Consider the following 21,911-nt stretch of genomic DNA (forward strand, 5'->3'; position numbering starts at 1 on the left):
GAGTACTTTTATGTAGCATCCTTGTCAACATGCCAATGGTTTCTTTAATGATTATGCATGTCCTGCAAACTCGTGCATGTTTTTTCTTGGGGATTTTGTCAATTGTGGAAACAAAACATTCCCCTGAACAAAACAAACAAACAAACCCCCACCCCTGCCAACAAACAAACAAAAAACAACAAAAAAAGAAAAATCCACATACTTGTGGACAACACCACATGGTCTACTGAAGTCCTCAGAAGCACAGTTTGTGAAGACCTTACAAAGGGTTAGTTCAGAAATTCTAAGTATTCAACATACAAGGAAATGACATGCAGGTGTAATAAGTCACGCTCTTAATGTACAATGGCGAGGGCTATTGACATCGATGCCCACTTAGCCCCTGTAAACATTGATAAGAACTGCACATCAGAAAGTCATTTCTCCATCTTATAGGTAAGAATGATCACATACTGATGACCCATTTGAGAACTGCATTGTCCCTTAAGACTGGATACAAATATCCATAGGTATCTAATTTCCATGTAGCTGCATAGCACCTACAACCATTCAATACCTATGAGAAGGCAAGAAATGGAGATTTAACTTTCCCTTATCCAAAGCCATTTCTGTGCCTAGATCAGGATCAAATGAAAAAAGTCCAGCTCTAGTTTTGTTCTCAAAGCTTTAGTTTTCTATCTTACAAGGTAGGTTTTTCTCATGAGATTTCATTTCAAGTCGGTTTAAATGTCACATGATCAGATGGCCTCAAAAGATTTACATCATTTTGGTAGAAATACGTGAGAGTGGCTTTGCTGAGTATTTCCTAAGCTCTAGCCTGATGACTTACGACAAACATCTATATTAAACCAACTGCGCATTAAAATAGTAAACCAAAACTAGGTTTTTGTCCATCTCTATGCAAAATATTTTTACCTAATTGAAGCCTGGAACTGGTTGCATTGGTGGACTTTTTGATGGAGACCCACAATTTCAGCGAAGAAAGGAATCCTATTATTTGATGCATTTGTGTGTTTTAAGACTACATTAGCGAGTGGTAGGAGCTGTACATCTTTCTCTGGATAGCTTTATTTGGGCACTTCAATCAAGCATATACAGCAACTGAGAATTCTGAAAAAAATTTCAGAGTGTGCTTTAAGCTACGTAGAATTCCAAAGCTGGTATCTAGAAAGTGAAAAGTTCAGATTACTTGTCATCTGAATCACCATCTCTTACAAGTGTGTATGCCCAAAGGAGTCCTACTGTTACATGACAGTGACTCAGCGTGCGAGCTTATCCACACGAGGCTGAAGTAGCTTTTGCTCATACCTGCACTTTTCTGTTTGCCTTATCATTCCTTGCTCTTCTCTGTCTGTAAGTAGAGCCAATCCTATTGAATGCGGATCACTTCTACAAGGAGCAAATGCGAACTATACAGGCAAAACTAGAACTTGTCTCAACCTTCAGGGAAGCATTTAAGGCGTCTCTATCATCAGCTCTGTCTTTTCCCAAAAGTAAGAGACTGGAGGCAACTCCTTTAGGCACATATCTCTGCAGTGGGTGGTACAGCCTAGCTGCATTGTACCAAAGTCTCAGGCTAAATGACTATTGAATCCTAATTCAAATGGAAAAATCTATATGCATTTCAGGAAGCATCTCCCACTGAGTGTGATTTAGAGCTCCACTGTAACCATGACAGTTGCACAAGGGATGCATGTGCATCATTATGTCAAGAGATATAACAGAGTGCAAGAAAAAAACCCACCCTAGTCCATCACCTAAATAGCAAGCATTACCTACCAAGGTGACTGACAGCAGCAGAGAGCACAAACCGTGCTAGCATGAAGGCTGCTTGGAGAAGAGTTGCACTTAACACACGAAAATCCGAGAACGTGCTTCCATTTGTAAAGGCATATTAATGACTTCATACAGTCCCCATAGCAGTCTTCCTTCCCATGCAAAACGTTATTGGGGAAACTGTTTCTTTAGTGGCGGGAATTGATTTTAGTGGTTTGGGAAAGCGCCATTACAATGCTCACATACATCACCTCTCCTTTGAAGGAGAGCTCTGTGTGTAATGTACAGTGACAGGATGCAACAGCCCTCACAGGTTCGCGCATCGTAGGCAAGGGATATACACCCAAGATACCAAAACTCGTGATACATTTTGGTAATCTTTCTCTTTTTATTCTTTTGTCACACAGACTGTCACAATGTGCAGTGTGGAAACCCTTTTGTAAGCAAGGCAATGCTGGCTGCAGGGCAAAATTTAAAAAAAAAAGGGGGGGGGGGGGGGGGGGGTCAGAAGTTAGGCTGTAAAGCCATATTTTAAAGCACTGAAGATGCTAAGGGCTTGGCATCTGTGACTATGAAAATGTGAAGACAGATCTAAGAGATTTATTTTAGAATACTATTTTTCAAACCACTGTATTAAGAAAAAATAATTAAGGAAGTATCTCATAATCTGCATATACCAGTCCTACATTAAGTCTCTTAACAAAGCTTAATTTTTTTTAGGTGAAATAACTCAATGAAACAACTTAGTGAAATCAAACCAAAGTTAATCATATTTTATAAGGCATTTCCAGTCAGTATAATTTACTATCAATTTTACATTTAAATTTTACTATCTATCTCAACTTCTTTGCCTCAAGACCTGCTCAAAAAAAGTCCATAGTGTCTGAAATGGTATCCCTGATTTTACTGAAAACGTTCTAAACACAGTACCCTTCAGAAAAGAACATTTTCCCTACAGTCATAATATTTAACCAGCATGCCCTAATCAAACCCAATAAAATCAAATGGCATCGAATAAAAAAAGCTCTCTCAAATCACAAAATGCACTGTGAGCCTTCATATGGCCAGATAATAAGTTTTTGTTTTAAATAAAATTACGACTGCTTCATTTTAAGCCATAGCTATAGCTTATTTATACAGTGGATAAACAGAGCAACCATACCACACTAAGGTGCACTCAAAGATTTCTTTATGCAGGGTCTTCCCAAGTGGAAGATTATTTTTTTCTGTAAATGCAAATGAAGTCTGCAGGCAGTATAATCCTTTAGTACAGATGTGAGGCTGGACTGGGACTGTTCTGCAGTGAACAGCTGGATGTCAAACCCCTTATCCAGGCCTGATCCAGTAAAGTATTTAAGAATTTGTAGAATTTTACAAATTTTTGTGAATTTTGAATACTGAAGGGTATGGGAGTTAATCCCATAAGTACACTATGAGTCAATGTTCCTGACCTTTATTACTGTCAGCCAGTCTTTCTCCACTTACTTTGAAGTCACTGGAGTTGAGGACATGTTTTTCCATCCCCTGAAGAATTAGCTCAGTGCATGATTATGAGTGCGACCTTTCATATTTTGTTTGGCAAATATTTATGTGACTGGATTTTGCTTGAGGATTAATTGTTCTTTATATAGATGCAAGTTTAGTCATAGAAACGAGGTTAACTCCCCTACTGTTCTACTTCTTGTTGACAAACAACCACTGCAATTTACAGAGAAATAATATAGGTAATTTCTTTACCTCTGGCAAAACAAACTCCCATGGCACAGACTTCTATTTTCCCATCCTCCTTTTCAATGTTTTTGTCCAACTGCCTTTTCTTACACCTTTCTCTTTTATTTACCTTTCCTTCTCTACCTCCCCTTCTTTCCTCTGTTTTTTCCCAATTCCTCCTGTCTTTCTTCTACTATTCGTGTTGTCTCCTGTTTTTTTTCTCTTTCTCATTGCTTTCCTCCTCCCTACAAGGAATTCACAGTCTGCTCTTATTCCCCCAAAATAAAGAACAGAGGTTGTGAGTAAGCAACTACCACAGGTATTGCTGGCTGAAGGGAGATACCCAGACCACTTAGACTGCACCTTCAAGTTGAAGGTTTTTTCCTTTAACATTGCTCTGTCATTCTGATGGGTTTCTGCTAAGCAACCACAGAAATGATCAGCAGTAAAAAAATGGTCTCATTTCCTTCTTCCTGTGACCCAGAGTGAGCGAGTCCAGCATCAAAGCTGAGCTTGGGGGATGCTAGGGGAGCTCGGGTAGGAGGCTGGACTCCGGGACTCCCTGCAGTTGTGAGTAAAGGGGGATAAACCAGCCAAAACAGCAATTCAGTGAGATGTACAGAGCACGGGCACTGACACAGCTTTGCAAAACGGGTTCCCATGCTCTCACCGAGGTGACGAGTAAGCCTGCTTCATGCTGGCTTTGGGGTCAGTGGGCACGGGCCGTCTTTCAGAGGCAGCACTCACACCGGGGCCTTCAGGGGTACCCAAGCTGTCTTAGAAGATCTGGACTTGTAAGACTAACTCAACAGCATTCATAATTAAAGTTAGATTGTATGATAAATACCAAATATGATCCTTAGTTTACAGCTGAGGAAAAAAATGGAGAAGAAAACTAGAACAAAGCATGGTATTTCCTAGCATTTGCTTTGTGTATGTGATAGCGCTTCCTGTATGATGGAAGTCAGTATTCTTCTGCAGAGGCAACATATTTCCTGTGCTAGGGTGGGTTGCTTACAGCAAGTTAGGTGGAAAAACGGGATACCGGATGTGTAACGAAGGCGGTGAATAAATGCATCTCTTAGCATGTGTGAGCAAAATCAGGCCAGCAGACTGCATGACAGAGAGCAGCTGGAAGACAAGAACTTCCCATGATCTGGCTAGCAAGTGGATACATAACACCAGTATATCTGTTTTATGTCATGCTGCTGCTTTTTTTTTTTTTTTTTTTTTTGGTATAGTAGCTTCAAAGAGGAAGAAAAGCCCATTTCAATGATGTCAACAGAATGTGTTCAGCCACTTGATATCCCAGAAGACAGACTGGACAAGCGAGATTCACACTGTAGCCATTTAGGTGAGTGTTATTAGATGACGTCATTGCAGTAATTAGAGAGGTGTTGTCTTCACATCGTTAGGTCCTGTCCAGTGTCCATTTTTCCCCTCCAGCAACACAACTGAGCCCTCATGAAACCCGATAGATTATACCTTCTGCTGACACTTCTGATGCCAGATGCAAAGGCAAAGAGCATTTTTCCTGCATATAAATATCAGCCGAAGCTCTAGCACCAAGTTAATTAAAGAGGAGAAAGGAAAAAGAGTCATTGTTCTTTTCCCTGAAAGAAAAAGTAGAGCAGTTTCTTCATTTATACCACAATAAACTGAAAGCTAGGATATAGCTGAGCCTTCCCTGAAAACATTTTCCATATGCAATTTCAGTAAAAGATTTTAAACACCCGCTTTGCCTCCACTGGGGTGGCTTTCTAAATACTTTTTCTCCTTCATCGTCTATCTGTTTCCTCTCTTGAACCTATTTCATACATAACTTCTGCACTGAGAGTACCACAGGCATCTTTGCTCCACCACACTCCTAAATACCAGACTTCATACTTGATAGATGTGCTTTTTGCATATTCATAGTCTGCCGCTGCTTCAAATGCTATTTCTTCACTCCTGCCTTGCAAAATTGTCATGAAGATTTAGCAACCCAGACACAAAAATCTATTTGCTCGTCGTTACCCTTGTGATGACAATAATGAAACACAAATGCAATTTCACTTGCTTGTCAAAAAAAGTGTCTCACTGCAGGCAAGCACAATTTTATAAACTTTGCTTATCTGGCCTGCAAGGAAGGTATCCTTGTTCTGCCTCTGCCACACGGCAGTTCTAGCCACAGGCACCACTTTTACAACTGCTGGTATACCAAACATAATTGTTCCACGAAATTACTTATTTAAATAAGTACAGAACGAGTCCCATTTTACAGTCAGGAAACTGAGGCAGCGGGAGGTTAAATGAGCTCATTAGGACTGTGCAGGAAGCCTGTGGGGGCCAGAAAAAGACCCCACATCTTCCAGGGACTTCACCCGGAGGTCATCCTTCCTGTGTCTACCCACAGGCTCGCAGACCTGCAGCTGTCTCAAATAGCATGAGAGGGCCTAGAACCAAGTCCCCTTGTGCTCAAGTCTGCAGTCAGGGGTTGGGTAGGGATGTGGGGGACCCAGCTGAAGCCAAACAAGCAGCTTTTAAGAAATCAAAGCATTGGCTTGTGTGATGATACTAATGACAGGCTATCTTCAATATTTTTGGCTTGCATGAGCACCCAGAAACGCAGATCCTTGCAGAAAAACCATGCTGACCATCTGAGTCATCTGGGTCAAGGCTTGTTTTAAGGGAAAACCAAAAATACAGTGTAATGTTATGTAAATCAAAAGCGAATACCAGCTGCTCAGCAGCTCTGGAAATAAAGCCAACTCTTGAAGGGAACAATATATTGGTTCGGTTTACCAATACCTCAGGCTGACCCCAGACGTGTAAACCTTTCCTTCACAAAAGTGCCCTTGTAACTCTTGAAGACGCAGCCTGCACAGTTAGTGCTGGACGAAACAGGGATGGCCATGGGACCTCTGCACTTGATGGTGCAGCCTTCGCTCTGCCATGTAACACACAGCTGCCCACAACTCTCTCCCTCTGCTTTATGTCTACCACCTACGATGCAGAAGGACCACCTAAGTCACTTGACTCCCACGTAGTATGGCACAGAGGCGCCTCTTGTGCCGACTTTCTATTTAAGAGATGTTTCTCCACAGGCATTTTAATTTACTTGGATGAAAGCAGTATTATTAAAGCTTTTCTTTTTACCATCTGGTTTATTATTTCCCCTCAGTTTCAATTTCTACTCATCATTTGTTTGTTTGTTTGTTTTCCCTGCAGAAGATCTTTCAGACCAGCTGATTAAGAGCTGTGACCTCAAAAAGAAACCAAGGAAAGGTAAAACCATCCCGGCTTCCCAAAGCACTGAACAGGAGCAAAAAAAGCCAAGGAGAAAAGATACACCGGCTTTGCACACCCCACCACCTCTAACAGGTGAGCAATGCATCTCTTGACTTTGAAATCCCAATTCAGCTGAGGGGACTGAATCTGGGCAAAGGTTCGGAGAGCCCTCATTCACTTATGTCCCCTTGGATGTGGGCAAGAATGCAGGTCCACGCCATGTGCACCTGGGAAGGCAAGTGAACAGAGAGGCTGACTTTCTCAAAGGCATTCCCTGTTAGATGAAGGGGTTTCTCACAGGGTCTGGGAATACCAAGGTGAGAGGATGTGCACTCTGGAAAACGTGCTCCCCTGGAGCTTATAGTCTTGCTGCCTTTACATGATAAATGATGTCTATTTACATCTAACTGCTGAGCCATGCTAGATGTACCAATTCGATCCCATCCAAAATCCAGAAGGATCCAGTTCAGCCCCTGCACTTTCCTGTGAAACTCATACCCAGTGCTCCGGGGGAGGCTGAACAGGGATAAGGCTGGGAGGAGACCAGAGAAGCACACAAGCCAGATGCAGGTTGCTCCTCCTGGAAATCGCAGGGGTCTTGTGCTTATGGGGACTCTGGCAAAGGGCGTGTGTTTTGGGAAGCCAGAAACCACCGCAGCAACAAAGGGGCTCCTTGTAGGATGCTCCCTGCTGCTGTGCATCCACAGACCTCGGACGTTCGAGAGCCAAATGCCACCAACCTGGGGAAGGGAAGAACGAGCAGGAGACTGCCACTGAAACCTGACAATCTTCCAAGATCAGCAGTGGGAATAAATGTTTGTCACTTCTCTCTGCTAACAAGCACTCCTTGTTGTGCTCTCCGGGGAGAGAGCTGTGCTGTTGTATCAATATCAACTGCATCGAGTTCTTTTTCCCATGCTGCACATACACGGAGGAGTTAGCCAGTAACTACTTGCATGGTCCCCTGTGTACGAGCAACAATTCACCAAGTCAAAAACAAGCAGCTGGGATTTTCCGGTATTTGTAATCCAGATATTGAACTTGACTCTGTTCATCTTTCACGTGTATCTTCCCCTCCGCAATTCTCTCTTAGGGAAGAGTGGCTCAGAGGCTGGAGAGCTGCATTTTGTGCCTGCTGTAGCCATATCATAAAGAAAACATTGTTTCACTAGTTAAACTAGGCCATTTCTGTGTGGTCACATTGCTCCCAAGCAGAGGCTTGATTAAGGTACTTTGATAAGCTGTCTAAGCTTCTGGAATAGAAGACTGTACTCGTCTTTATCATGATTTCTGATGGGCTGCAATTTAGTCCATTAAGTACAACCAGAAGCCAGCTGGCCTGATAGCATCACAGTCCATAGCCTATGGGATATAACTGACTTGGAGGAAATGTATACCGTTGCAAAACCTGGAGAGTAGGTACACCGTGCAGAGCAGATCATGCACTCATGCAGCCTTACTTCAGAGTAGTCATTGGGAAAGTTACACAGGTGCAAATTTCTTCAATGTGAACAAGGCTGAGGTGGCATTTTCTTCTTTTCTTGCTTGCAGGCATACTTTCAGACTTTTCTGATAATCTGCTGAAAAGGTATGGTATCACAGAGAAGCCACAGAGAGAGAGAGTGAGTCCAGGCTCTCAGGTCACCGAACTGGAGCAGAAAAAGCCCAGGAGAAAAGATACGCCTGCAATACACATCCCACCCTTGATAACAGGTAAGAAACTTACTTAGGTAAAGGTGCTCCAAAGAGGAAGTAAAAAGTGGCTAGTGTCAGAGGTATGCTTGGGAGGGGGCTGGAAGGATGTTAGGCTGCCCAGTGTACTTTGCAGTTCCTGCTAAACTGGACCTATTTGGTCAAAGTATATAATAGCAGTGGTGGCTCATGGAATGTCTTTTCCATATCCCCTGCTCATGCTCTGGGGATAGAAGGGAAGGGGAGTAAGAGAAGACATTAGGTCACTTGATTATCTCTTGCAAACATGAGCCTGCTTTTGTGAAAGGCCAGCTACTGCTCTGCTTTTCAAACCCGAGCACGTGCAAATTTTTAGGTCACCAGCACTAACTTGTCTCACGCTGCCTCAAACAACCTGAAGCAAAGCTGTCCTGATTAACCTCCTCTTAATTCCACAGTCCCTGACATGCTGAGGAAACCAAGCTGTGATGAACTTCTCATTAACAGCACCTTTAAGAGTTCTGTGCTTCCTTCCTAACACGCAGTGCAGCAGCTAATTTGCTTGGTTACCATATGGAGTTAGCCAGCCATGTTTTGGTCCTAAGAGCCTTAGTTTGTTGTGTTTCCCACATTCCTCTATCACAGAAGGGCCTCAATTCATCAATATTTCTGAAGGTCTTTGAAGATGTAAAGCATTGTGTAAATGTTAATTACTAGTGGTAGCTAGGGATGCAGGAACTAGTACAAGGTTGTATGCTATGCACTAGCCCTTTCCAGATAACAGGATGGAGCAAAAAATGAATGAACTGATGAACAAATGAATGAACAGAAATCAAACAAACCCCAGGACTAAAACTAGTGCCAAAACTGGAAAACACTGTTCCCTTAGGAATCCTCTTATATGAACCAGTTATGCTGTGGGCTGGCACTACTGAGCAGTGAGACACACTAAAGGCAGATGTCCTGAGACAGATACTTTGGCCCTGAGTGACTAAGCAGCAGCTCAGTACATCAAGCACCTGAGTTTCAGGTACACTTTCAATGGGATTTCCTGTACACCTAATAATTATAAGGTGTGCAAATGCCTTCATCAATCCAAGTAGGCACCTGTATTTGTAGACATCTCCTTTCTTTGAGAATCTGAGCCTTCATAACTGACTTAAACATGTGTAAGATTTTTTTTTCATTTAATCAGTATGAGGTTACCAAAAGCAGAGAGAAGTATGACTAAGGTTGCAGGATCATGGCAGCAAGCATGGTACTTGCATATTGATCTGCCTAAGGAAAATACATTTTTTATTTTCTCACTGAACTCAAGCATCCCAATGGCTTGTGGCATCAATGCTGCTGTGAGTCACTGGAAACCTGCTCCAATCATTTGATGGGGGAAATGAAACCTATCACACAACTTCTGAGCCCAACTGCAAATGCTCCACTTTTTTTGAAATATTTAATATAGACCACTGATAATGAACTGCTATATAATTGCTGGAGAAAATTACTCAGCAAATTACATGGAATTCCACATGAGAAATAAATTAGCTGGGAAAAAATCATAGTCTTTTAGGAATTGATTCAGAAACAGAAGCAGAGGCAAAATTTCTCCAACGATTTATAATAAACATTAGTTCTGTGTATTATACTGGAAGCCTACCCTTCCCATGGACCTTGGATGAGAGAGGAGACACTATTTTGGTCAGTTCAAAAACACCCCCAAGAAAAGTTGCCTTTGGCCATTTGTAGCACCTTTAAAGATGCTGTATGTCCTTTGCACTCCTGGGTATATGCAGAGAAGGAGAATCTGAAAGCAAAACACGTTTGACAGAAATAAAAGATGAAATGTGTGACAGTGAAGCTGAGAGGCTTGACTCTTATTTGGTTTAAATGTAATTGCTAGCTAAGAGGATGCAGCAAGGATGAATTATTTCCTTGACCTGTCCCAACAGTATTCTGCTTGGATTAGCATCTAGTCACTTATTACTTCATGTTTCTATCCTAGCTTTAACTAGCTCAAATAGGCACTTAAGAGAGCAATAAGAATCATTGTAAGGGTCTTCACCTCTTGCCTCCCGTGAAGACTTCCTCTTTAACTTTTAATAATTTTCAAAGCAAAAATAAGCTAATACAAGTTATGTGGTAACAGAAATGTGTTAAAATCCCCAAATGATTTGGTAATCAAAGAAGTCAAAAGGCAAGGAAAGAGGAGAGGAAAGAGGAGAGGAAAGAGGAGAGGAGAGGAGAGGAGAGGAGAGGAGAGGAGAGGAGAGGAAAGGAAAGGAAAGGAAAGGAAAGGAAAGGAAAGGAAAGGAAAGGAAAGGAAAGGAAAGGAAAGGGGAAAAAACATGCAGTGACCTTCAAATGTGACAAAATTCAAACTGTGTGCATTTGCTGTTGAGAAAATTATAGAAACTAACACAATTTTCATTTGTTTTCAATTATACTTCCAATGACACTTTCTTGCCTACTGATGAAGTCACCTTCCAGCACTCAGCACAGCTTCAAAGCAACGTGCTAGATGCTGCCTCTCCCTGCAGACAGCCTTTCCAGCTCCTGTATCCTGGGTCCATTTTCCAGTGATTGACCTCCTGTGGCACACTTGTGTATCAGGGGAAAAGTAGCCTATGTGTTTGAATGCCTGAATTTCATTCCCTCCCTACTCTGAGGATGCATATTTTCTTTTCAAATACATACCAACATACAGCGTTCTGGTTGAAATTCGCCAGTGGTGGCTCCATGACTTGCTATGAAAAATTGACTCATTGTGGCTGAGGGCTGGTCCAATATTTACTACTTGTTTACTTTCAGGGTTATCCCATCAGGTAGCAGACAGAGCACAAACAAACTGAGCTCTTGCGGAACTGCTGTGCAAAATAGAACCTGAATTATAGCCTCAGAGACCTGAGAAGCCCTGGCAGGGCTACATGCGCTAAATAAATACAGACAGGCCTTGCTGTCCCTGTCTCCCTGTTGGCATTGCTGCAGTAAGCAGCACACTCAGTGCCGCGTGTATCCCTTGCGACCTGCTAATGAGGATTGTCCCTGTTTCTAACATTTCCCCTTCAGATCCCTCCCAAACACCACTTCCAGATGTCAGTTCAGAAAACTCCACTTAATTGTTTGTAGTAACAGAGCTTAATTACTAGATTATCTTTTTAAGCAGCTGTCCACACAAATAGCTTTGTTGTAAATGTAAAAATGGCAGCTGTGTTATCTCTCTCCATTTAGACCAGCTGGTTATGAGAACTCTAGAACGATCCCTCTCCTTTTTGGGTGGTCAGAGACATTTTCAATCACAAATAAAAGCAAGTCAAACAGACCATACAAAGTGATGAAAATCAACGTATCTATCTACTGGATGGCACATGATCCAAGTGAGAAGCAGAATCAGTTTTACATCTTGCAAACACCCAATCCAAATGGGAAATGCAGGTACAGAAAGGGGGCTGCTAAATTAGCATCTGAATGTTACCATCTGCAGGAACCCATGGCTATCTATTGTCTGCAGAAGGAGACTAAGGAAATCAGTCCTTAGCCATCTTAAATGTCTAAGCCTGGGCATCAGAAAACCCTGCCCTACAAGGGTCTGACTTCTAAATGTATTCAACCTTCAAACTCCTACTGAAGTGGCACAAATAACATTGTGCCATGTGTGTACAAATGAGCCATGAGTAGAGGTCTCCTCCAGTGCTCAGCTCCCTTTCAGTCAGCCAACACCTTGGCTTTCTAAAGGGATTAGACCAGACGACAAAATATAATCACAATTCCATTTTTTTCCCCCCCTGTCCCATGACAGTAAATGATTTGAATCTGATCCAAAGCCCGTACTCAGCTCTGGGACACTCTATTGCTATCCCCACTTAGCAATACATTCAATTAACTGAAGGATTTCTGAGAGCTCTTCAGGCCTGTGAGTTTGAGCAAGAATGTAAATACATGTGTAAATATGGGAACATAGTTCCTGAAATGTGGCTGCTTAAGGTTTCTTAATCAGATCAGAGATAACTAGTAAAACCACAGTTGCAAACCCTCATTCTCCCTCATGCCCTAGAAAACTAGTTGAGATAGCTCCTTTAGGATAACATCAACACCCCAGTGAAAAATCTGAGTGACACAGGAGAAGTACAGCAGTTTAATGTCACCTCTTGCCCTTTTCCAGTGCAAGGGATGTGACTGGAGCACTCCAAAACTCTTCCAACCCAGCTGCAGGAGTTGTGTGTAGGCAGTCAAGGGGAACTGGTGCCATCTTGGTGGTTTTGTGATTTACAGACCAAGAGGAGTGGCTTAGATCTAGGTGGTACCTGGCAAATGGTTGATTTAAGCCAACTTTTGCTTCTGCCTATGTTTGAGCTTCCTAACAGTAGCTCTCATGTCTCTGTGAGCCTTTGAGGTCCTAGTCTCTAGCTAAAAATTGCAAGTATCAAATTCTGTTGGGAAAATATGGCTACATTGTATTTCTACGCTGCTTTCTTTAGTCAGATCTCTTGGCAGATACTAACAGAACAACCTACCAATCCTTAAAACAGATCTGCAGCATGAGCTGCATTTCATAATACAGCTGGGAAAACAGAGGCAGGAAGGCTAAGTGATTTACTTAAACAGTAAACAGAGAAAGACTGACTTAGAAATGTTCCCCAATTCCTAGTCCTGCTCACTCCTTTAAACCCAGAATTTCCAAACCACATTCAGTAAAGCACTTTCCTCACAAGTTATTGGTGGCAAAAGAAAAAAATCCTTTCCCTGTGTTATAGAAATAATTCTAGCTGAGGCATCCCATTTGCATCCTCTTCCCACTGTTTTGTATTAAAGGCACATAGTTGTCCTTGAAGTTGCTGGCAGTCCGTGGCCTGAAAAGTTAATAACCTGCAGCTCTAGGCTATGTCCTCCTTTGAACTTTGAATCCTGAACTCTGCTGGAAGCCTTTGGAGTTCATCAGTCACCAAAGTGATTCATTGCTAACGATGCATCATCTTGCTATGCACTGTGGTAAGCATCTGGTGCACTACTGATGTGGGTCCAGCTAAGAGCTGGGGATCTCTGCTTGGCTGTCTCTAGCATCTGCTCAAAAAAGCATAGTTTAAATGCTATAATCAAGCCATCAGAATTACATAAGCATAGTTTTCCTTCATCACTTCATAATTCAAATAAGAGACACGATCATAAAGCACAGCGCAGCTTTATTTAGCTTACATTCCTGATTTCTTATTCCCGAGTTTACCCAAAAGATAGGTTAGCTCTCATCAAACGATCCATTGTAGCTTCACACCTTCAGCATATTTTAGCTATGTTTTCCTCGTCCCTCAAATGCTCCTTAAAGAAAAAATAACAATTAAAAAAACACCCTCCCCTCATTCCCCCTACCAAGTCCCAAAGACAACAGTAAAAAAAATTGTCTGTATTTGCCTAAATTGTCTATATGAATAGAAGTTTGAGTGGGGAACATTTACATCCATCTCCATAAAATGGCATAATTCTTTGCAGTTAACAATGGTGGTTACTCAATTGCTGCTTGAACAAATAAAGTCCTTCGTGTTTCAAAATAATATTCATTCATGCCTTCCAGGTTATCTCATAGTCCCACTGAAACCAGCCAGTTCACAAGTACTGCATATAAATGAAGCAGGAGCTAACTTAAATGAAGGGCAGTATAGGTTAATATTTTCATTAATTCATCACCCCTTGAAAAGACTCCAAATTTGAAGAAAATCTTCCTGTGTGGTATTGCTCTATTTTCAGACCTCATCAAGACTGAAAGCCTTCTCTGTGAGAGGGCTTTTGATGCAGAAAGAAGCAAAACAGGTTGGTTTGACAGAACAACTCAGCCCGTTAGCACAGACTGAGAGCAAACAGTAGGAGACAGAATTAGGGATTTCGTTGGTCTCAACACAATGGTAAATAACCCTCATCCTGTTTTTAGACTATGTTAACCTCGGCACCAAGGAATGTGGGAGTAAAATATATCTTACAGGTCACTTGCTTTTTACTGGGAACAGGCAAAAGCAACACAATCTGTTAAAATAGGGATCAAGAACATTTTCTACCTAATGCATTGTCCTCTCTTCACTCAATTAATTTAATTTCTAATGAAGAGAGCAATTACAGTAATTGTGATATCTTGGTATCACATAAAAGCCTCAAGATCCATAAGCGGTGGACTTACTAGTTTAAGCATAAGAGAGAGAAAGAGGAGAGACAGAGAGAAGGCGGGGAGAGACAGAGATTTGTGGAAGACCTGAGTCTGTTTTCACATTGATCTTAATTTGGTTGCTTTTGCAATTTATTGATACTATATAACTTCAGTGGGGATGGCACTTGGCATATGGGTATTCTAATATTTGTCTCATTTGTGGCATCTGCATTTGCAAAATCTAAGTGATATTGCTATATACATATAGAAAACACACACATGTTCACATAAGCTGACTCAATCACAAAGATTAATCACAGTATTTATTTCATCACGCAAGTTCTTTCCGTTTTTAGCTTCCCAAACCCTTTTAACAAACAGGTTCCCAGATGAAAATTCAGTGTCTCTTTTCACAGGTAGCCTAAATATGCTGGATTTAAGAGTGCTTGATAATTTTAGCTAAAAATACAGTGATCCAATTATAGTTCACTGTATTTCGGGAGACTGATGTGCCAAAAATAAATGAGGAGTAACTCCTATGGTGTTGGAAAACTATGTTAGGATCAAGAAATTAGAGAGGACTGAAAAATTCTTCTTATCCTGATATTTTCTAAAGAAGTAATATTTTAAATCAACTCCTTTTCTCTCTCTCTCTTTTTTTTTTTGTGTGTGTGTGTGTCCTTCTGTTTTTAAGGCACTAAGCTGCTTACAGAAGAAAAGCAAACAGTGATTATGGAAGATGAAGAAAAGGATGGAGACACAATCCCCAGTTAAGATTACAGTGATATTTCCAATAGTGAAGTGTAAATAATTCTGGGTCATTCAAAGTGGCAGCACATAGAAAAAAAAGTCTTTTCATTTTTATAAATAATAATTTTCTCAAGCATGCACTTGAATTTAAATTCTCTTCAAGTGCTTATCTGCATCTCATGAAATCCCACCAAGCATCATAGGAGCTGATGATAGAAATTTCACTTGCACATGGGGTTGGAAGGAATCTCTTGGTTTACTAAAAGCAGCTTCCCAGGATTTTTGTCAATGAGGAATCCACCTCAGATCAGAGCTAGCTTTGCGCAGCGTGGTGGTAAGAGTTAACACCAAGGACACCACCAATCCACTGTGCCTGGTACTAGATACCAGAGCGGTTGGTAGCACAGGGCCATAAAGCATTAACCAATTATTCAAATTGCATTTTTCTCCTAACAATTCACCTCATTCGTCCAGCCTTCCTCTGCTGGAATATCACTGACCGCAGCGCAAATTCCCACGTGCAGAGCTGATAGGATAGATGGAGAGAGCAGGAAGGCAGGAATCAACTGCAGAGTCCCTGAAATGCAAAGCAAACAATTCCTCTGCCTGTATCTGCTCACGACTTGTATTTGTCAGGAGAAAAAGGTAGATTTACTGTAGTACAAAAACTTACAGCTGTCAACAAGGGCTGTCAACACTGACACATCAAACAGGACAGAGGGCAGAGCTCTCCAAAGAGAAACATACGGGAAGTGCAGCGCCTGCCTATTACACCAGGGTAGCCTATGGATTTTTTTTTTTCTTTCAAAGGTTTTATTCCTGGCTTGGTAAAAGATAAACTAGTTGGGTAGTTGATCCTTTTACTCCATATTTTTTCCTTTGATATCTGCTTTTTAAACTGAGTCCTAGGTTGACAGTTAGGAAGGGCTGTAAAGATTAAAAATCACAGTGGGAGAGTAAAAACTGACTAAAAGGAATAGTGTTACTTGATGGCATACACATACTGCAAGGTGGAACAACACCACGCTTTTTCTTTTAATAGTTTACCTCATTGATTCAATCAAGAATTGTTTTCACAGCCAGCTACAGTCTTCAGCATTTATACAAACAGAGATGTGTACTTGTAGAATATTATAAAAAAATAGGTAGAACTGGGTAGTTTTGTGCTTACCTTAATAGCTCTGTGCACTAGACAGAGCAGCACTGCTGGCTGGACCTTTAGAGACCTCAGCAGGGAGGTTAAAGATTATCTAGCCTGGCAGACTGAATTTAGTTATCTTTTTAACACCCTTAGGCAGACAGCTGAGGAGCACACTAGTTTGGACTTCATTTGCCACAGTGACTGACCCAGCATCTTTCATGAGAACGCAGTCCATTCGCAGATATTCAGCTTCAAGATGTAATCAGCAAGCTTATAATAAATAATCATGTATTAAAGTGTACAGGAGGCCAGCTATATTATTAATGGGATGCCTGATACTTAGGAGGTGTACTTTTTCTATCCTGTTAATCTATCAGTAAGACGAGATGATATTTAAAATACAATCAATCGATAGTTCATATAATAACACTCATATAAGGTACACAATAAAATACGTCACAGCAAGTACATGACAAGAAATACATGTGATTCGAGTCTAGCTTTGCCAGTGAAGTTGGTGAGTATTTTCAGTGCACAATACAGCAAGAGTGAGAGCGTGGAGTCCTGAAAATATCGAAATGAACATCAGAAATGGATTAGCTGTGAAAACGTACATGTTTAGATGTGAAGGCCCTTAACAACACAAGGGAGGAACACAAATAGGATGTGATTGACTTCACTGCTCTAAAGAGGATTTGTTTCCAAGCCTGGGGAACGCTGACACAGCTTAATATAAAAAAAAAAAAAAAAAAAAAAAAGAGCAAGCTTTAAGCCTAGCACTATATGTTCTTCGCCAAAGAGGAGTTACGGTCCCAGTGACATCTCTGACGGCACAGCAGCCTAATTTATCATCCCCGTGTAGATCAACTTGAAGCCCAGTCATAAAAATGCTGCAGCATACATAATTTGCTGCATTTTATTTAAAATGGCATATCCATAGCCTGGTAATTCAGCATGTACTTTTTTTCCACCCAGGAGCAACGTGAGCGACTAAAAAGTAATTTTTCACTTGATCAATTAAGTAAATAGGAGTTTTTGCAATGTTCCTGGGAAGCAGTGCGATGAATCGTTTCTCAAAGCTTTCACCTGCCTCATTGCACTCAGTGAAAGTGTTAAATGTTATTTTATTTGAGAATAAGATACAATTTTTTTCAAATCAGATAAACTCTGCCTCTTCCCCCAAAACAAAGCCTTTAGGTGTTGCAGAATCATGTGTGGGCTGTACAGTGGCATGAATGTGGTTTATTGGGTTTACTTATTGTCGTTCAGGCTCTGAACTCTCCCTTTAAGACCAGATAGGGCTAAAACTGCACAAATTGCCCTCCTAGGCAAATGGCTGGAGTTGGTGTGTTCTGGGGCAGAAATGCTTTTGTACCCAGTGTCCCCAAAGGTCCCCCATGGCCATTACAGCAAAGACGAAAGGAAGCGGAAAGCACAGAAACAGGCTAAGCCTTTCCGTAGCACTGTTAGGATTGGGATGCTCCAGAATGAAATTGCTTACATTGTCTGCACATAGGCATTGACTGCTTTAGGGCCTTAGCAGCTGGCTTGCATTCAGATATTTAGCTGGAACTGCTTCTCACCCCAGAAGTCTGCACTGGGCAGGACAACCAGTCCGAGACCTCAGGGGGGAATGAAGGGCTTCAGTCCGTGGATAAAAGACTGACTGCAGTCGGGAGGCTGTTAATGGCTAATATTTTCAGAGCAAATTCTCAATTAACCTCTACCTAGAAAATAAGGGACAGGCCTCCGTTTACAATAGAATTGGGACAAAGGGATTTTATAGCCTTGCCCTTTAGCAACTTTCAACTAAGGATTGCAGAAAGCGCATCACCCATCTGAAGGGGATGTAATGAACATTTTTGTAGTGCTAAACATGAGGTCCATAGGTTAAGTGATTTGCCCAGCTAAACCGCAGCAGAAGCAAATCCAAAGCAACATTCATGATGCTATCACTAACTCACACTATATTCACAGATAAAGCAGCATTTGCATGCCTTGAATTTAGCAACACTTACATTGAAATTTTGTCTGGCTGAAATTTTGTCTTACTGGTTAATAAATTGGTAATTGTATAATGCTTTGATGACTTAAATTAATAGATGTGTTTAGATATCGTAACAGATTATCTTCCTGCATGTCCTATGCCATTTCTACCTTTTGAGGTTACATTTTGTATGCATGAGCTTACAGTATTCTTGTATGCAGAGATACTGCCCAGCAATTGCATCTACAAGTGAAAATCAAAAGTGGACATCAGTGAAGCTCATTAGAAATTTTGGCTTCTCAACTGTATTTAGATAAATTCATAAACACATATTATTCTGTTCCTTACATCCCCCAAAAAGCCATGGCCCTCTTAGAGTTAGGTGGTGCAAACAGAAATATCAGTATTCTGGAAATGTAGTTCTACAAATAGAAAGAGTGAATATTAAAAGCCAGTTTCCACTCCATGATACTGGCTCCTGATCCCGCAGGAGGAACCCATGTCAGTCTGTTGGACCCAGGCATGGTGAAGGGAAGCTTAATCCACCCTTATACCCAACATCCTGAAGCATCCTGAAGAGACACAGACTAGACAGATGGACAAGCAGCAGCAAAATTAGAAAGCACATTCCAGAAATAAAAGAACTGCTCTTGATGGACCATTTGTGCTTATTCTTACAGGAGCGATGATCCTGTAAAATGCAAGCTGTGTATCTATAACTGAGACACATTGCCACAAGCTTTGGATTTTTCCAAGCTGTCAAGTCTTTTCCAACCTTCAAAGTACGTTTTAGCTCCCTAGGTGGTCTTAGGGTCTGAGGCAAAGTTATAACTATCCCAGGTTTGGTTTTCTGTGTTCTGTTTAGCCTGGAGAAAAGAAAGCTTAAAGGGATCTTCTCAATGTACATAAATGTCTGATGGGAGGGAGCAAAGAATAAGGAGCCAGGCTCTTCCCAGTGGCACCCACTGACAGGACAAGAGGCAGTGGGCACAAACGGAAATACATGAAACGCCACTTACAAGTAAGAAAACATGTTTTTACTACTGAGCACTGGCACAGATAGGCCAGAGAAGTTATGGAGTGTCCATCCTTGGAGATTTTCAAAACCAAACTGCACATAGCCCTGAGTAACCTACTCCAGTGGACCCTATTTGGACTGGCCAACTCCACAGGCGCCATCCAGCCTCAGCAATTCTGTGACTATAGCCCAGGATCCATACCAAAGGAGCTGCTCAGTGATGCTTAGCAGGTCTGTGAGAGATCAGGAGAAAAGTTTGGGGTAAAGGGAGGAGTACATGCAAAAGGATGGTGAGGGATTGGCCAGAAGGACTCATGCTGGCTAGATACCTGAGCAACAGAAGCGAACAACAGACCTCAAGAAGAAGGAGAAAGGAGGTGGGGAGATGGCCGGTCCAGAACCAAATTTGTTTTATGAACCCAGCTGTCTACCTCACAACCTAAAGAACTGGAAAGGCCCATTTGAGCTGCTGAGCCACAACTCCTCCTCCCTCCTCTTCCCCTTCTTCCTTCACCTCTGCTCTGGCTGCTGCAATGCTGCAACTACCCGTGAGGACATTGGAGCCAATCTTCCTTTCCAATCCCTGTTTGTGTAGACATAGAAATACACAAAATATAAGGAATGAATATGCAGGAGTCTCTCTATGCCTCACTCACTCTGAATTTTAACATTCAGATTTTTAATTCAGACTTTAATCCTTTTCTAAAAAAAAAAAAACCAAACAACTCCCTCTCAAAAAAAAGAGCACCAAACTTTCTTGCTGCAGCAAAGTAATCCCGTGATTAGAGCAAAGACTCAGTTCACAAATGGACTAAACAGAAAAAAGGCTAGATTTGCAAGTGTTGATAGTTGCAATGAGTAATTCGTAGTAAGTCTAAATAGCATCATAAGTCTGAGATCATAAGACTTTCCAAGAGGGACAGATTACTCAGACTTACTTCTATGCTGGCAGCAAGTGGTTATCTCAGAAATCATCAATGCAGAAAAAGGTTGAGTGCATTGCAAAGCCAGACCTCCCCCAAATAACACAGATTTCATTTTTGAGCTTCACACGTGGAAAATTTCCCTTTGGTGTACACTAGGTGTCAGGATTGGACTGAGAGGATGAGCCCACCCACACCATCACACAGCTCCATGCATCAGGCTGGATGCCATTAGCACAACTAGTTTTGCTCAGGAATTATTTTTGTGAAGCACCCAATATTTACAAGCAGTAGTCTGCACAAACATCCTCTCTCCCCCACTTTGCCGTATTTCATTTAGGCCAAAAGCCCCAGGCTTTGGAAGAGGGAAGAGACATCCTGAGATATTTTTCCAATACCAATGAGTATCTGCCACCATTCTTCACCTTCCCCAGCTCCAGGAAAAAGAAGAAATAAAACCCCTCTAAACCACTTGCGTGAACAGACACTTTCTAGAGGAGCATCTAATAGACAGCAACTTGGCACAGCATGGACTTGGCTGGAGAAAAGTGAGAACAAAGAGAAACCTGATCAGAACTACATTAAATTTGTAGGAGCCATATACACTCCCCATGACACCTCAGGTAGGTCATTTCATTTCCCTGTGCCTTGACTACACAGCAGTAAATTAAAGATGGCAACTTATCTTTGCTTCATGGCAAAAGGGGAGAGCGTGGACCAGCAGAAGAAAGACAAAAATCACTCCCTTTGTGAGATGCTAGTGACACAAAAACAGTAACCCCAATAAACTATCCGTAATAATGAAAAGAAAAAAAAAAAAAAAGAGGCTCCCCTTTTAACTTCTGCAAGTGACCCAGTGCTGTGCACTTGTCCAGACAACAGTCAGGTAGGACTCTGTTAGGTGAAGTGTTAACCAAAGGTGTCCTAAAGGGAAGGAAATGACACAGACAGAAAATGTGTTTGGAAGGATAGTATAACTATGCATTTCTGTACAGCCCATTTGTGTAAAACATTTTAGGGTATTCTACAAGCAAAATACAGTTCTCGGGGAATTCCTAGAGATAAATCACATTTCATAAGCAGGAGGCGTTGAAGTGCATTCCTCTGTATTTGGTTTAGGCAGTGACCCAGCCCAGCTGCTGGAGTCACAAGTTATGGTGGTGGTGAAGGTCAACACCACAAACATGAAGCGCAGGGTAAAACAGATGAAAATAACTGAAACAAGGTGACATCAGAGCATTTGGGCAATGGAGATGTCTAGCAAAACACTGTGGAGAGGTGTCAAACCTCAGGGTAAGTGCACCCAGAATTGCAGTGATCCTCTCTAAGGGAGCCAGGGGCATCTGTAACTCTGCAAAACCACACCAGCTCTTTTCATGCAACAACCAGCCATGATTTTAATGTGACTGCCGCATCGCAGTGCTACATACACTGGCTGGTGCAGTTTCGATGTTGGACATAGTTACAAACCGGTAGTGTACAACAGAATGCAAATTCACAGTGAGTAACCTTTTAGAAAATATAAATAATAGAATTGGTAG

The 21,911-nt window shown here is 41.6% G+C and overlaps 1 protein-coding gene across 1 annotated transcript; it reads left to right on the plus strand.

Annotated features, from left to right (window-relative positions):
- Positions 1 to 263: 263 nt before the first annotated feature.
- PPP1R17 (protein phosphatase 1, regulatory subunit 17) lies at positions 264 to 15,546 on the plus strand. Its single transcript, XM_010562365.1, has 5 exons — positions 264 to 268; positions 4,739 to 4,840; positions 6,697 to 6,849; positions 8,308 to 8,469; positions 15,246 to 15,546. The coding sequence occupies exons 2-5, from the start codon at positions 4,759 to 4,761 to the stop codon at positions 15,323 to 15,325; spliced, it is 477 nt and encodes a 158-aa protein (XP_010560667.1). The 5' UTR covers positions 264 to 268; positions 4,739 to 4,758; the 3' UTR covers positions 15,326 to 15,546.
- The last annotated feature ends 6,365 nt before the right edge of the window (positions 15,547 to 21,911 follow it).

The sequence above is a fragment of the Haliaeetus leucocephalus genome, unplaced genomic scaffold (genome assembly GCF_000737465.1).
Source record: "Haliaeetus leucocephalus isolate CR32 unplaced genomic scaffold, Haliaeetus_leucocephalus-4.0 Scaffold159, whole genome shotgun sequence".
Classification (NCBI taxonomy): Eukaryota; Metazoa; Chordata; class Aves; order Accipitriformes; family Accipitridae; genus Haliaeetus; species Haliaeetus leucocephalus.